At 41.0% G+C, this 16,464-nt stretch overlaps 1 protein-coding gene across 1 annotated transcript in view; it reads right to left on the bottom strand.

Annotated features, from left to right (window-relative positions):
- adgb (androglobin) overlaps nt 1-16,464 on the bottom strand; it is a 146,450-nt gene that overhangs the window by 59,795 nt on the left and 70,191 nt on the right. The window contains exons 18-22 of the mRNA XM_078405531.1: nt 14,163-14,313; nt 10,542-10,605; nt 9,144-9,282; nt 6,234-6,375; nt 3,248-3,362 (exon numbers count right to left, since the gene is read on the bottom strand). Coding sequence (XP_078261657.1) covers nt 3,248-3,362; nt 6,234-6,375; nt 9,144-9,282; nt 10,542-10,605; nt 14,163-14,313 — 611 coding nt within the window. The remainder of the gene's footprint in view (nt 1-3,247; nt 3,363-6,233; nt 6,376-9,143; nt 9,283-10,541; nt 10,606-14,162; nt 14,314-16,464) is intronic.

The raw sequence follows: 16,464 nt of genomic DNA, 5'->3' as shown, positions 1-16,464 counted from the left end.
AATAATTTATGGATACAATTTCAAGCTACAGTCTCAATTTGAATAGACAGAAAATTAGGTACGATGTGTTGATTATACAGATAAAAGTCCTTCATGGCTACAGTAAAGAACCCAAAATATACTTTTAAATTCATTCGCATTCTGCTCTGACTGCAAAATCAAGAATGGGAATATAGTATTGTTTGTTATCTGAAATCTATGAAGTGATGTTCTGAGCAGAGTAACAACAGGCTAGCATCAATTGGAACATACACAAATTTACATGCATTGAAATCAACAGGTTCTCCCATTGTGGCATATTTAGAATATTGCCTGAAGGCATCATTTCAGAAAGGAGAGACAATGTACCATTCAAATCATTGGGTTTAATGCTGCCTTCCAGTTCAAATAGCCACTTTGGGGGCATGTGCAAAACTCAGAGTTACTGAAGGAGCATTGGCACTAGAGTTGCTATGTTTTGGATGAGGTGTTAAATTATGGTGTTGAATGCCTTCTTAGGGGGGGATGTAAAATAGGTTTTACAAAGGACCATTCTGGGTTTTGCACTCATGCCCCCACTCATGCTATTTGAATTGGACGCCAGCGTTTAACCACAATATTTATCAAATACCATATGATTGCTGAAAGTTACAAGAATTTTGAATGAAGTTTTCTGTGGTTTGGATAAAAAGAAATGGGAGGACCCGGCGTGGGGGAACTGCCGTGAGGTGGCGGGGTTTGAACAAAGGAGGACCAGGTGTGGGATACTTTGTAACTTTGTTGGCACCCTTTAAATGGTGACTCTTTGCATACCTTGGATATGCAAAACAAAGAATTTCACTGTGACGTCACATGGATCCTCCTCTGCCGGGGCCTCCAATTCTGTCATAATCTCAGCCGGAAACATATATAACCCTTCCCTTTCATTCATCTTTCTCAAATAACTGTTCTTTGGTGACAGCTTGTCCATTTCTCAATTCCCCCAACACCCACAGCACTCTTCCCTGCAAGCAAAGCAGCTGCTATAGTGGCCCTTTGCATCCCCCCTTTCCAACATCAACCTTTCCAGGTGAAGCAGCAATATAATTGTAATACTTTCAGTTTAGTGCATTGGATTAGCCTACTCCACATTAAGTCTGCAAGCATGGTGCTGAACATCTGACCATTTGCCAGAAGGTCATAAGTGATCAGAGCAGAATTAGGCCATTCGACCCATCAAGTCTACTCTGCCATTCAATCATATCTTTCTCTCTCAACCCCATTCTTGTGCCTTGTCCCCATAACCCTCGACACCCTTACTACCTTTTCTACTGTGATCTCTATGTTCTTAGCTTTTTACATTATTCCTATGAAGCTCAATGAAAGATCAAAGACCCGGAACAGTAAATCTTCCAGATAACCCCAGTTTTCAAACTCAACAATTTCAGATCATAACAACAATCTCTTTCGAAGGGTCTCGACCCAATAAGTCACCCATTCTTTCTCTCCGGAGATGCTTGTTACTCCAACTTTTTGTGTCGATCTCTTTTTATTTGACTTGGTCATGATTCTGCTTATCCCCATGTTCAGTTTTTCCTCAATATTTTTTGAAATTTCTCATCAAGTTGTCAACTTGTGTAGTCTCTGTCTGACTATAGTGTGAGCATTGAACAAACTCACCAAGACCCAGTGGCTCAAATGAACATGGCTGCTTATTACTGTGGCTCCTCTATCTAGACTAACTCTGGAAGTGTCTCCAAATAACATTGTAAACCAATGGGCAAACAGTGTGAGAGCAGTGAAAAATAAGTTATTCTTCCACAAGCATTGTATCATACTATATATAGCAACCCATTTTGGTTTTGTATTAATTATAGTTTTTCATTTAGATTTTACTGCTATGGGAAATCTTCCCTTCTTTCTATTACTGCACATTTTCCCTGCACTGATAACTTCCTTAAAATTCTATCACATTTCTTTTTTTTCCCAGCTGTTAAGAGATTAGGTTTGCCAATTCAAACATAAGGGACAGATAATGTGCAAGTTTTGCAGTCGACATGGCTTTTAGATGCCATGGCTTGTTCTGGGTAAGGCTTCTCCAATTCACCAATTTTAGGTAACTTCTACAAACACATCCCTCCCCCTCCCCCTCCCCTCCCTCTTCCTCCACTAAAAGTCCTTGACCAGTTCCACAGTTTGCAACGATGTATCCCCCTTGAGCTCACACTGTCTCCAACCAACAATTGGCCTATCAGGGAATCTCCTTGCCAAAGGTCATCTGTCACTGGCCCCGATTTTTCCCTTCTCTTCCAGTTTCCTACCACCCCTGCACCCCCCTCCCTCCCCCCAAAGCCAATCAGTCTGAAGAAGGGTTTTAATCCAAAATGTCACCTATCCATTTTCTGCAGAGATGCTGCCTGACCCCATGAAATATTCCAGCCTTTTGTGCCTATCGCTGGATGAGGCTTGTTCTGCTTTGCTGAGAAAGATCCCTGGACATATTTAATTTGGGCCATCTTCCCAAGCAGATTTCCAATTCAATCAGAGGTTGGAAAGAAGGTGATAGTGCTGCAATGTACCCTAAACTCCCGACCATTCTTTTTGTTGTGAAATCAATTCTTACGGATCAGCTGTTCAGGTTGAAAAACATAAACAAGAAAGTTGCTTGTTATACTGATTTTTGCTGGTTTTCATTCTCTTTGCGGTTTTGTACACAACTACATTAAAACTATATGAATACATTGAAATACACCCAACCTTCTCCCTTCCCTTCCCCAAACTTCCTTTCTCTTCCCTTCCTCAACTTCTCCAACCTTCCCTTCCCCAAAGCAAGAAAAGCTGCATCTGATGTTTTGAAAATTAAATCTATAACACCAATTAAGGAATTGATAATTAATTTAAACTCAGATTGTTATTAGACGCTGACCCAACTGAGTACTGTTTAAGGTGCACTGGAAATTTCAGGCAAGGACTTTTATTTACACCCACTCCTGTGCCAATGGCTTCTATCCACCCCCATCCATCACTGAGTGCACAGGTTGCGTCCAACCTAACCAGACGGACAATATTTGATGAGGTTTTCAAACTGAAATGAGTCTTCTGGGATTTTAGTAGGACTTTGCCTTGAACCACTGGGTGGGTTGGAAGATTCAGTAAAGCGCTCATTGTATGAGAATGGACTTCCTACAAATGGGAGGGCCTGTATGATTTTCCGATCCATGTTCATTAAAAGGTAAGTCATGAGTTTCTCACTGATGGTTTCTGCAGTTGTTCTTTTTTTACTACGTACCTTGCCAAGATTTGATAAAATTAAATCTTCATCACCAAAGCTAAACGGCACAGTGCCACTAAGGTTGATGTTATATCCCAGGGGAGCAGTGGCAGTGAACCGCAACACATGACGCCTGGAAGAGAAGCACAATAAGCTACATTAGAGACATTAAGAGGTTCACCAGTCAAACATGATAAACACTATAGTGTAGACAGGGTGCCTTATTTCAGCTAGAATAATCTATATATTAAAACTCTCATTTGTTTGTTTGTTCCTGAACTACAGCCAAAACGGTACACGATAGCGCCACAATTTTAGGCCCACCTTACTCACCGTTGTCCCTTTGGTGCTAATGGAAGAAGTTTCATTGAAATTGGTGTTATATTTTTAAACTTATTCATATTTTAAAGTTTAAATCTATCTCCTAGGGAGGGAGTGGGGAGGGAGGGAGGTGGAGGAGGGAGGATAAGGGGGTTGAGGGGGATGGAGTTGGGGGGCGTAGGGGAGGGGAGGGGAGGGGAGGGGGAGTAAGGCGCTGCATCAATGCAGGAGAGGTTTGGGCCCAACGGGTCCACTTGGTCTAGTCTATCATAAAAATATCTTTTGATGTTAGTTAGTAAAAGAGCATTTGGAAATCTCCACAAAATTGAGAAAGCCAAGATGAGAATTTGTAAACTTCATTTAGTTCAGTTTAGAGATACAGTGCAGAAACCTATGGCCCACCGAGTCCACGCCGACTAGCAATCACCTGCAGACTAACACTATCCTACACACACTAGGGACAATTTACAATTTTACCAAGCCAATTAGCCTACAACCTGTACGTCTTTGGAGTGTGGAAGGAAACAGGAGTTCCCGGAGAAAACTCACAGGTCACGGGGAGAACGTACAAATTCCATGCAGACAGCACTCGTAGTTAGGATCGAACCCGGGTCTCTGGCACTGTAAAGCAGCAACTGTACCGCTGCGCCACCATGTGACCTGTATTCAAAATGGTTTCTAAATATGGTGAAATAGCCATAATCTTACTGACCAGCGGAGTAGATTTATGAGGAAATTATGAACTACTACTGCTTCTTTTTCTTATATTCCAATGTTTTTTAAAAAATGTTTTTCTGGGCGAAGATCGTGTTTATCAGAATTGCTTCCAGTCCTTTTGCATTTCTAAATTTCAACTGAATAGATCATTTGCAACCTTGCTTAAGTTGTGGCCACAACTCTGCACTAACCCATAGCTGATACCTGAATTGTGCCAAAAAAATCATCTAATTGTAAGAAATAGTTTGTGTATTCAGGCACAGTGTTCTTAACATTTTCCCTTTTTTTTCTTGACGGGTCTATGATTACTGAGTTAATATTACCATTAAAGCTTCTTTCCTTTCCTGTCACACCCTGGTTATTATTACCCAAATTGTCCAACAGAACAGCTCCATCTTCTTTGAAAATTCTTGAGTACATTACATTTTTAACAGAAAAATACGTATCCCACATGAAAAATTACAAACCTGACAGATTTTATTGGAATCAAATATACAGTTGTGTGAGGAAAATCCCTTCGAAATAGTCAGCAGTGATGTCTGTAGAAAAGTTAGCCATACTAATTTTTTTAACTTCTCTATCAACCTGATGCAACCTTCAAGTATTTCTGATATCTAATAAGTTATATCCACTATATTGCCCCACCATAAGATTTTTTGAACAATATCACTCAATGAATAGCATTGCTTGCCGGAGAGTGGGAAAGTGCTGATATAATGTTGGACAAAAGAGGCTTGATGGGCCAAATGAACAACAGCTGATTTTCATAAGTTCATAAGTGATAGGAGCAGAATTAGACCATTCGGCCCATCAAGTCTACTCAATTATGGCTGACCTATGTCTCCCTCCAAACCCCATTCCCCTGCCTTCTCCCCATATCCCCTTACACCTGTATTAATCAAGAATCTATCTATCTCTGCCTCAATAATATCTATTGACTTGGCCTCCACAGATTCACTACCCTCTGACTAAAGAAATCAGATTTTTTTAGTTACTCCAGCACTTTGTGTCACTTTTTGTAAACCAGCAGCTGCAGTTCCTGGTTTCTGCAGCAGGTTGTGGTCAAAGCATTGGGGCCGCAGTGATTTATGTCAGCACGGAATATTTTTTGTTTGCAATTTCCCCATGTGTGGGTCTACAGTGAAAGATTTAGTCCATTTCCAAATAATTAGAAATGCAGGTTTGCCAACAGCATCACAAAAAAACTGGGCAAGTTACTCATTTCCAGGCCATTTTTATTTTCTATTTTTCTCCTCTTCTGCTGGTAGGAAGGTTCCAATTGCATTTACATTAATGATTCTTTTCAGTGGTGCTGCTTGTACCAATAGCGCCATCTCCTGGTACCAATACTACATGTTAGCCTGAAGATGGACACAAAATGCTGGAGTGACTCAGGCAGCACCTCTGGAGAGGAATGGGTGATGTTTTGGGTCGAGACCCTTCTTCGGACCTCGGGTCTTGACTCAAATCGTCATCCATTCCTTCTCTCCAGAGATCCTGCCTGTCCCGCTGAGTTACTCCAACATTTTGTGTCCTTCTTCAGTGTACACCAGCATCTGTAGTTCCTTCCTGCACACTGCCTTCCAGGCCTTCAAGAAATGTGCTGTGGAGAGAAGCACAGTGTACAACTCGGCATGACCACCTCATTCAGCATTCAGTCATGCCTGTTTCAGCTCCCTCTTCAGAGTTTACAAAGTTGGCCAATGACCGGAAACTCTTCTTTTCCAGATTCACCACAGTTTTGCTGTTTTGATTTTAATTCTCTGTTATAATAATTCATTCAGTCTACCCCTTTAAGTTTTGCTTAGAAATAATCATGTACTTCTACAATATTGTGGCACCCTGTGAATAATACCCCTGACAGAAAACTAAGTGCATTTACCTATTTTATTTCCTGTTCTGGTGCATTATATTTATAACAACTTTGTAATTGAGAACCAAATTCGGACCCAAGGCCTCTACATACCCACTGGGTAGTTCTAAGATGGTCGATTTTGTAGCCAGTGTTTTCATGTAGAGAACTGGTGGATTTGAAGCATAACTCTTCCAGGAGTATTGTTCAGCCAGGAGCACCCCTGGCATCAGGCCTGAAACCTCCTTCTGATGATCTGGTTAAAAAATATAAAAGGAAAAAATATCTTAATGCCTTTTAATATAATAACGCCCACAAGGAATGTACTGCTTGAGCTTTTGAACTATCAGACAAAGGGAACCACAGTGCAGTCTTCAGAGTCAATCGATCAATGGTTCTGTGTACCCAGGGATGGGTCACACCCATTGGGAATGTTGGAGTTTTTTCTTTTGTAAACACTGTTTCCCAATTCTCAAACCCTCCCCCGCACGTTATAAAATGCAAGTTATATATTTTTTCTTTTTCATTTTAGACGAATAAGGTGCGAAGATGATGGCAAAATGGAATTTGCACTGATAGAATACTGGAATTATACAATACAATGGAGGTCATTGAGTATAATTCCAAATATGCTTAATCAGAGCATAACTGCCATGTAACAACTACTGAATTTACTTCAACATCTTCCAAGTTACTTCAACATCTCCCAAACCTGCATTCTCTACAATCCAGGAGGACTGCTGCGGCGGCACGGTGGCGCAGCGGTAGAGTTGCTGCCTTACAGCGAATGCAGTGCCGGAGACTCAGGTTCGATCCTGACTACGGGTGCTGTACTGTAAGGAGTTTGTACGTTCTCCCCGTGACCTGCGTGGGTTTTCTCCGAGATCTTCGGTTTCCTCCCACACTCCAAAGAAGTACAGGTATGTAGGTTAATTGACTGGGTAAATGTAAAAATTGTCCCTAGTGGGTGTAGGATAGTGTTAATGTGCGGGGATCGCTGGGCGGCGCGGACTTGGTGGGCCGAAAAGGCCTGTTTCCGCGCTGTATCTGAAATATGAAAAAATAAAAATAATAACAGGTAACACATGGGAATGCACACAATAGGAAATACTTCTCCAAGTCATACACCATCTTAGAGCCACAGGGCACGGAAACAGGCACTTTGGCCCAACTCGTCATGTAAACCAAAATGTCCCATCTAAGTTTATGCCATTTGCACACGTTTGGCTCGTATACGTCTCAACCTTTTCTATCCATGCATGTGTCTTTTGAATGCCTTCATTGTACCTGCCCCAGGTACTTCCTCAGATAGCTCGTTCCACCACCCTATGTGTTGTCCCTCAGCTTCCTTTTAAATCTTTCCCTCTCATTTTTAATCTATGCCTTTCAGTTCTTGGTTCCCCTCCTCTGGAGCAAAGAATGCTGTGCGTTCACAATATCTATTCCCCTCATAATTTTATACATTTTGAAAAGATCATCCTCAGTCTCCTGTGCTCCAAGAAATAAAGTCCTAGCTTGCCCAATTTCTCCCTGTAACTCAGACCCTCAAGTCCTGGCAACATCCTTGTGAATTTTATCTCCACTCTTTCTAGCTTAATTTGGAAGTATACGAATGGAAGAGGGAGAGAGAAGTTGTCCATACCCAGTAGTGTGGGAAGCATTGGAGAGTGGATGTGAACCAGTATTGTGACCAATAAGATTGAAGTCAGGAGAGAAGCATTTAGGTATCGCTTTGTTCAAAAATGTAATTGCATGGGCCAGGCCAGTGAATCCCAATGCAAATTCCATTTTCCATTCTCCTATTGCTTCATGCAATTCACTTCAATCACTGCTTGGAAATAATCTTTATCAATCATTACTTATTTCTAAGGTAGACCCAAAATGCTGGAGTATCTCACTGGGTCAGGCAGCATCTCTGGAGAGATGGGTGGCATTTCGGGTCAAGACCCTTCTTCAGTCTGATGTCAGGGGAGGGGGCGGGACAAAGATAAGATGTAGTTGGAGACAGGAAGACTAGTGGGAGAACATGGAAGGAGAGGGGATAGAGAGGGAAAGCGGGGACTATCTGAAGTTAGAGAAGTCAATGTTCATACTGCTGGGGTGTAAACTACCCAAGCGAAATACGAGGTGCTGTTCCTCCAATTTGCACTGGGCCTCACTCTGACAATGGAGGAGACCCAGATATCACATTACCTTCTCACATACTTACCACTACATTTCTGTATGCAGACAGTCCCTGCTGTTGAACCATGATAGGCATACCACCCAGACATATTGCAACAAACTCTAATACGCTTTCCTCTCTCCTGGAGGAGAGGGTGTTACACAGCTACTGTCAGCAGCAATGGACTAGGGGACTACCATTTGCCTAAGCATTGGCAGTCGGCATGGTAGCGCAGCAGTAGAGTTGCTACCTTAGAGCGCCAGTCACCCGAATTTGATCCTGGTTTGTAGATTAATTTGGCTTCAGTAAAAATTATTAATTTCTCTGATGTTTCAGAGAAAACAAACCAAATTTGTTCAACCTCTCCTTATGGGTCATACCCACTAATCTTGGCAGCACCTGGTAAACCTCTTCTGCATCCTTTCCAAAGCCTCCACATCCTTTCGGTAATGGGGCGACAAGAACTGCACACAATCGTCATGAAGCGACCATAACATTACTGTGGATATAATTCTATGGACTTATCCTTTGGATGAATCTAATAACAAGTGGGTGTTATCTTAAATTAATTTTAGGTAATGCTAGAAAGCATTCCTTCGAAGTATAGTGGAAAAGTGGATCATTCTCCTCAAAAAACTATTCAGATTAGATCAATCTGGAATTTAAAAATTCCAATCAGTTCATTTTTGTTGAATATAGGTATTGAGATGACAGAACCAAGTTGGGTAGATGGAGCTGAGAAAAAGGAACATGGTCTATTTAAATCACGGAACACGTTCAATAAGTTGAACCATTTTTTTCCGTTCCCAAATTTAGATGACTGAATGCAACATTGAAAAGAAATAGTTCCAGACACTGACCTTTTTCATTGCTTTCCTTGCTGAGGCTTTTCTCACAACTGAGATCTCCCCAGCGCACCAGGGCCGAGAAGGTAACCAAAATCTCTATGGGCTTGACATCATCAACAAGTAGATAGCATGGTCCTCGGTCATCTGTGAACTAAACCATCACCGTTAAGACCATTATAACAAGATACCCAGTTTGAAGAATCAATAGAATCTGTAAAGTATATTACTTTTACTTCAATACATAGCAAACGAAGCGTATGTCTGATACTTTAGGTATTGTAGCTCATTATACATTGGAGTAATCCACAGTGCATCAATAGCAGCAAAAATACTTCAGATTTATACAGCGCTTTTAACATAGTAAAAAGTTCTAAGCACTTCACATCAAGAGTTTGCAAACCAATCACATGAGAGATGGCTGGATAAGGAGATGGAGAACTTAGTAACATGGTGTCAGGACAATAACCTCTCCAGTGTGAAGAAGGGTCTCGACCCGAAACGTCACACATTCCTTCTCTCCCGAGATGCTGCATGACCCGCTGAGTTACTCCAGCATTTTGTGTCAACCTCTCCCTCAATGTCAGCAAGACAAAAGGAGCTAGTTATCGACTTCAGGAAGCATAGTGGAGTACATGCTCCAATCTGCATCTGATGGTGTCAAAGTGGAAAAGGTTGAGAGCTTCAAGTTCCTTGGCGTTAATATTGCCAACGATCTGTTGTGGACCAACCTCATTCATGCGACACCCAAGAAGGCACAACACTGCCTATACCTCCTGAAGAAAATTATGGGCCGAATGGCCTAATTCTGTTCTAATCTGGCAGAAGGTACAGAAGCTTGAAAATGTGCACCACCAAACTCAGGAACTGTTCTTCCCGTCTGTTATCAGGATTCTAATTAGTCCTTCCATTAGCCAAGGTACTGTCAAAATCACCTCTACCATTGTGGACATTTGACTTTGTCGATGGAACTGATGCACTTCAATACGAGAACTATATTCTGCACCCTGCATCTTCCCCTTTGCCTTTGCTTAATTATTTGTAGTTGTGTTTGCGTACAGGTATGTAGGTTAATTGGCTGGGTAAATGTAAAAATTGTCCCTAGTGGGTGTAGGATAGTGTTAATGTACGGGGATTACTGGGCGGCACGGACTTGGAGGGCCGAAAAGGCCTATTTCCGGCTGTATGTATATGATATGATATGATATGATTCTATTTATGCATGGTATATTTGATCTGTTTGCAAAGCATGCAAAACAAAGCTTTCCACTGTAACTCGGTACACAAGACAATAATAAATTAAACTTATGGAGAGTGGTATGGTAGCAGGGTAAATGTATTTTTGAAGAAAGTTCCAAACAAAATTAAAAATGCAACCAAAAACATTAAAAACAACCAATGAACGATTGTTACCTTGAACGTTGACTTGTCAAACGTGTAAGTGTATTTACTTGAATTATGGAAAATTATCAGTGAGCTGAAATTAAATTAAAATGCAAAAAAGATCAGATGTTAAAGTCATACTCAAAAGCTACTTAGTAATTTAAATGTAAAATCTAGGTTTGCGATATGACCATTTGGGAGATCATTATTTTGTTTCTATCATTAAGTTGTTCAGAAAGTATTTTTCTTGTGATTTTGAATTCAAGTCTTTCTTACACCATAGTTTATAGAATGTTTATTTTAGTTTATTTTCATAAGTAAAAGTGAAATATTTGCAACTTGTGGCATATAATACATAAGTATTCTGTAACATTGTTCAGAAAACTATCACATCACAAGTTTCTTCTTTGATTTTCATAAATTTGTATAACATCACAATGAATAGGTCGTATCTTGTAAGATATGCCACATCACTCAGACTTGCCATCTCCATTGTTTATCCAGCAGATTTATGTTTTCCAGATCTGGAGGCACTTTTGAACACTTCAGAAGATTCCCACTAGGTGGAGCAAGCAAGCTCCAGGATCGGATAGGTCTCAGGCAATGTAGCAAATACATTTATCACATCACAAGATTCTTCTCTTGATTTTCACAAATTCACACTTGAATTGAATTGAATTTTTTTTTTAGCCAAGTATGTATACATACACAAGGAATTTGCCTTGGTGCTTTGCTCGCAAGTAACAATACGATATACAGTAGACAATTAAAAATAAAACATTATAACTTAAACATGTGAAGAATGAAGCTACAGACTTTTGTAGCGCAAGGAAGCTACAGACTTTTGGCTGTTGAGTAAAGCTACTGCTCGTGGAAAAAAACTGTTTTTATGTCTGGCTGTGGCGGCTTTGACAGTCCTGCGTCGCAACTGTTTACCATATATATAAATCATTTGGAGGAGGGAATTAGAAGCAACACTAGCAAATTTGCGGATGACACAATGCTGGGTGGCAGTGTAAACTGTGAAGAGGATGTTAGGAGGTTGCAGGGTGACCTGGACAGGTTGAGTGAGTGGGCAGATGCGTGGCAGATGCAGTATAATATAGATAAATGTGAGGTTATCCACTTTGGCGGCAAAAACAAGGAGGCATATTATTATCTCAATGGATTTAGGTTAGGTAAGGGGGAGGTGCAGCGAGACCTGGGTGTCCTTGTACACCAGTCACTGAAAGTTAGCGTGCAGGTACAGCAGGCAGTGAAGAAAGCTAATGGAATGTTGGCCTTCATAACCAGCAGATTTCAGTATAGGTGTAAAAAGGTTCTTCTGCAGTTCTATAGGGCCCTGGTAAGACCTCATCTGGAGTATTATGTACAGTTTTGGTCTCCTAATTTGAGGAAGGACATCCTTGTAATTGAGGCAGTGCAGAGTAGGTTCACGAGATTGATCCCTGGGATGGTGGGACTGTCATATGAGGAAAGATTGAAAAGACTAGGCTTGTATTCACTGGAGTTTAGAAGGATGAGAGGGGATCTTATAGAAACATATAAAATTATAAAAGGACTGGACAAGCTGGATGCAGGAAAAATATTCCCAATGTTGGGCGAGTCCAGAACCAGTGGCCAGTCTTAGAATAAAGGGGAGGCCATTTAAAACTGAGGTGAGAAAAAAACTTTTTCACCCAGAGAGTTGTGAATTTGTGGTTCCTGCTTTCTCCCCATATCCCTTAATTCCGTTAGCCATCAGAGCTATATCTAACTCTCTCTTGAAAACATCCAGTGAATTGGCCTCCACTGCCTTCTGTGGCAGAGAATTCCAGATTCACAACTCTCTGGGTGAAGATAGATAGGAAGGCAAGTTGTGAAGAGGGCCGATGAAGGATACAAAAGGATAGAGACATGTTAGCGAGGAGGCAAATATCTGGCAAATGGACATAATTTGGGAAATTATTCATTGTAAATGTAAAATAATAAAGCAAATTATCCAAATAATGCAAAATTGTGGTGTTCTGAGATGCCGGTGGGTTTAAGTGTCATTAAAGATTAGCATGTAAGGTTTACAAATTAGGAAAGAAAACAGAATTTTATCATTTACTGTTGAGGAGTTGAATACAAAAGTTGAGAGGTTATGCTTCCATTATATGGGGAATTAATCAGACTAAATCTCAAGTTCTGTATTGTATTGGTTTCCTTATATTGGTGATGATCTTAATTCATTGGAAGCAGATCAGAGAAAGTTAAGTCTGAAGAAGGGTCCCTGACTTGAAATGTTGCCCATCCATGTTCTCCGGAGATGCTACCTGACCCGCTGAGCTATTCCAACACTTTGTGCTTTTTTTTGGTACACCAGCACCTGCAGTTCCTTGTGTCTTCAGAGGAAGTTTACTTAACTAATACCTGGAATACACAGGTTACATTATGAGGAAAGATCGGCCAGGCTAGGTGTGTATGCTGGAGTTTAAGAGCGTGAGAAAGAACTTGACAAACCTGCAAGATGCTCTCGACCCAAAAGGTCACAAATCTACGTTCTCCAGTGAGATGTTGCCTGACGTGCTGAGTTACTATGGCACTTTGTGTTCTTTTGTATGCTAACTGGTGAACGTGAAGATGTTTCCTCTTGTAAAATAACCTAGAACTAGTAACTGTTGTTTAAAAATAATGTAATGCCAATTTAAAGCAAATGGATGAGATGATGTTTTTTTTCTCGTGGAGGATTATGAGTCTTTGGAACTCTCTTCAAAGAATGGTGGAAGCAGAATCTTCAATATTTTAGGCAGAGAGATAGATAGATATTATGACAGGCTACTGGATTTTGGTGGGAATGTGGAGTTGAGAATGCAGTCAGTTGATATTGAATTGTGAAATAGTCTTGAGGGACTGAGTGGCCTCCTCTACACCCTATTCATTTCTTTGTACATTTGTGGTACCAATTGAAGTAATCAGAATGTTAGAAACAACTAGCAGGTAAAGAACAGTAAGGAGACCATGTACCACTTTAGCAGGCATCAGGAAATTGCCACACACATGGGCAGTTAATCGTTTGTAAAGAGCTCTGAGAATGCTAAAGGAATAGAAAGCCAGGAAAATGATTAACAGATTCAACTGAAGAAGTGAATTGTCTAGGATTGACTACTTAGTGAACTTCCAATTAAGAATAGTTTGGAAAAAGCTACTCGCGCAATTAAAACTGGAACAAATACACCAGGGTCACAGCCACATCAAGGTGAACTGTGAAGAGATGAAGAACACGATGGTCCTCCTACAAACATCTTATCGTGTGAATGACATACCTTCTAATTAACCATGGATAACTACGTGGCCACCAGTATGGAGATTGCATCACATTATCCAGAATTGGGGACCCTAAATGTCCATGATTTATATTTAAACACAGGTAAATTAATGGTGGGAACAAACAGCGATGTATGCAGCAGAATGTTAAGTGTGTCTGCTTTTGGAAGGTCTCGTTCAATGGATGTGCACGGCACTCGTACATACATACATGGGCAAACTTAATGTGCTTAATGATCATTTGGATGTGGGCGCCGTGGTTTTCTCGTGATCTGCGTTAGTCACATGAACTTGGGTGCAAGAACCAGACATTGTGTTGTGATTTCTGCAACAGAATTAACAATGGTGGAAAGGCTGCCTTACTGGAAACACTTGCAGAAATCTTCATAATCAATCCATTTTTCCTTACAAAACTTCTGCTCGAACATGATTGGGGCATCAGAGGTGGCATCAGCGTTCAACTGGCTGGATGTCCGCGACAGCTCAGTGTTGTTGGGGTGGACGGCGGTGGTTTCTGAAACAGAGAAGGTGCCATTAGGGGCTTTAAAAAATACACATTTTACTAATACCTTAGAATGACTCTGTGAACGATGAAACACCTTTGAACTAAAGTCAATTTACACCCAAGAGGATCAAAGAAAAGAAAATAAGTAAATGCATGCTCTCCCTGTGACTGCATGGATTTCCCCCGGTTCTTCCGACATCCCGAAAACATGCTTGTTCTTAGGTAAATAATGCACTTTATAGTGATATAGGTGATAGGGAAATAAGTAGTGGGGGGGGGGGCAATGGGATTAATGGGATTTCTCTGGGAGCCAGCGTTCGAATGGCCTCCATCTAAGATGCAAGGAATTGCGTTCTCCCTGTGACTGCGTGTGTTTCTCCGGGTGCTCCGGTTTCCTCCCACATCCCATAGATGTGCAGGTTTGTAGGCTAATTGGCTTCTATAAATTGTTCCTAGTGTAGGACAAAGGAGTAGTGTTGATGGTTGACGTGGTTTTGAACGGTGGCCGAAGGGGCTATTTCCACGCTGTATCTCCAAGATAAGTGAAAATTGGTCCACAGTTTCAGTACAGTTACAGCTCAGTACAGTTACTGATTACAATGGAAAGGAAGGACTACTGACAGATGGGTAGTACAAGTTACTCTTTCTATTTGAATTAATTGATTTGATTTAATTATTTCTTAGTGCTAAGATTTAAGATTTTTAAGCATTCTCAATGTCTAATACATTCTAATAGCGTGCTTGAACACTTGCAAACAGCAGAGATTTACAAATTCATTGTAAGTCTGGATCTCCCTGGCTGTCAAGGTTGTCCTGGGGGTGAAACCAATTAGATAGATATGCAGTCTGAAGAAGGGTCTCGACCCGAAACGTCACCCATTCCTTCTCTCCCGAGATGCTGCCTGACCTGCTGAGTTACTCCAGCATTTTGTGAATAGATAGATATGCAGGGCCTTGCATATCTAAGTTTCCCAGCAAAACATTGTTCCTGAGAGTTCCCTCTCATTTAGAGTGGGATTCCAGGACATGCAATTGGTAGACTGTGGCAGCTCAACCATCAGCAGAAGATCCAGCCCAATGGTTTGGATGCAGTATTAAGAAATCCTACATCTAAATGATCAGATAATGCCAAGTCGGGTGGCAGAAAAATAAATAGTGTTTGTGGTTGTAGATTTTCTAAGAAGGCCACTGATAGATAGGGTGTGCGGGCAAAACCGTCGGAAAAAATGCAAGTTCATCCTTTGTAACCCAAGAAAGATAGATCAGAGTATTTTCTAATTGGCAAATGTGAATAAACAGAAGAGATTTAGCGGACTTGTAAGTGTTGTCCGATAAAAGATACTAGAGAGATCTAAAATTCAATTGAAAAGATAATGGGATATTTGCCCTCATCTCACGAAGGATATCTTGGCCGATGGAGTGATTGAAACCCAGATTCACCTGAGTGATAATGGAGCAAAAAGTTTTAAATTACGACACATTCAAAATAGAAGTCATTAATATTACCAACAATCTGTCGTGGACCAACCACACTGGCATGACAGCCAAGAAGGCGCACCAACGCCTTGACTTCCTGAGGAGACCGAGGAAATTGGCATGTCCCCAATGACTCTTACAACCGTCCACAAATGCACCATGGGATTGCATCACAGCTTGGTTTAACTGCAGCTCTGCCAAGTTGCATGAAATTGTTTTAGATGTAGCCGAGTCCATCACACAGACCAGACTTCCCAACATTGACTCCATCTAAACTTCACCCAACCTCGGAAACGCAGCCAACATGATCAAAAACGTCCCACCCTGGTCATTTCTTCTTCTTCTTGCCCCCGTCTGGCAGAAAGTACAGACGTTTGAAAGCACACACCACAAGACTCAGGAACAGTTTCTTCCCCTCTGTTGTGAGGCTTCGGAATGGACCTTTCATAAGCTAGCGTGCTGTCCGATTCACCTCTATCCAACTGTGAACATTAGACTTTGTCTATGGACCTGATGCGCTGCAATGCTGTGAACTCTATTGGGCAGTCTGTATCTTCCCCATTGTTTGAGTTTGACCTGATTCTATTTATGTATTGTATTATCTGATCTGTTTGGAGAGCATGCAAAACAAAACTTTTCACCATATCTCAGCACACGTGACAATAATCCTAAACCTAATCTAAT

This window comes from Rhinoraja longicauda, chromosome 9, assembly GCF_053455715.1.
Source record: "Rhinoraja longicauda isolate Sanriku21f chromosome 9, sRhiLon1.1, whole genome shotgun sequence".
NCBI classification, from domain to species: domain Eukaryota; kingdom Metazoa; phylum Chordata; class Chondrichthyes; order Rajiformes; family Arhynchobatidae; genus Rhinoraja; species Rhinoraja longicauda.
The sequence above is the reverse complement of the archived record's forward strand: the minus strand, read 5'-3'. Positions and strand labels throughout refer to the sequence as shown.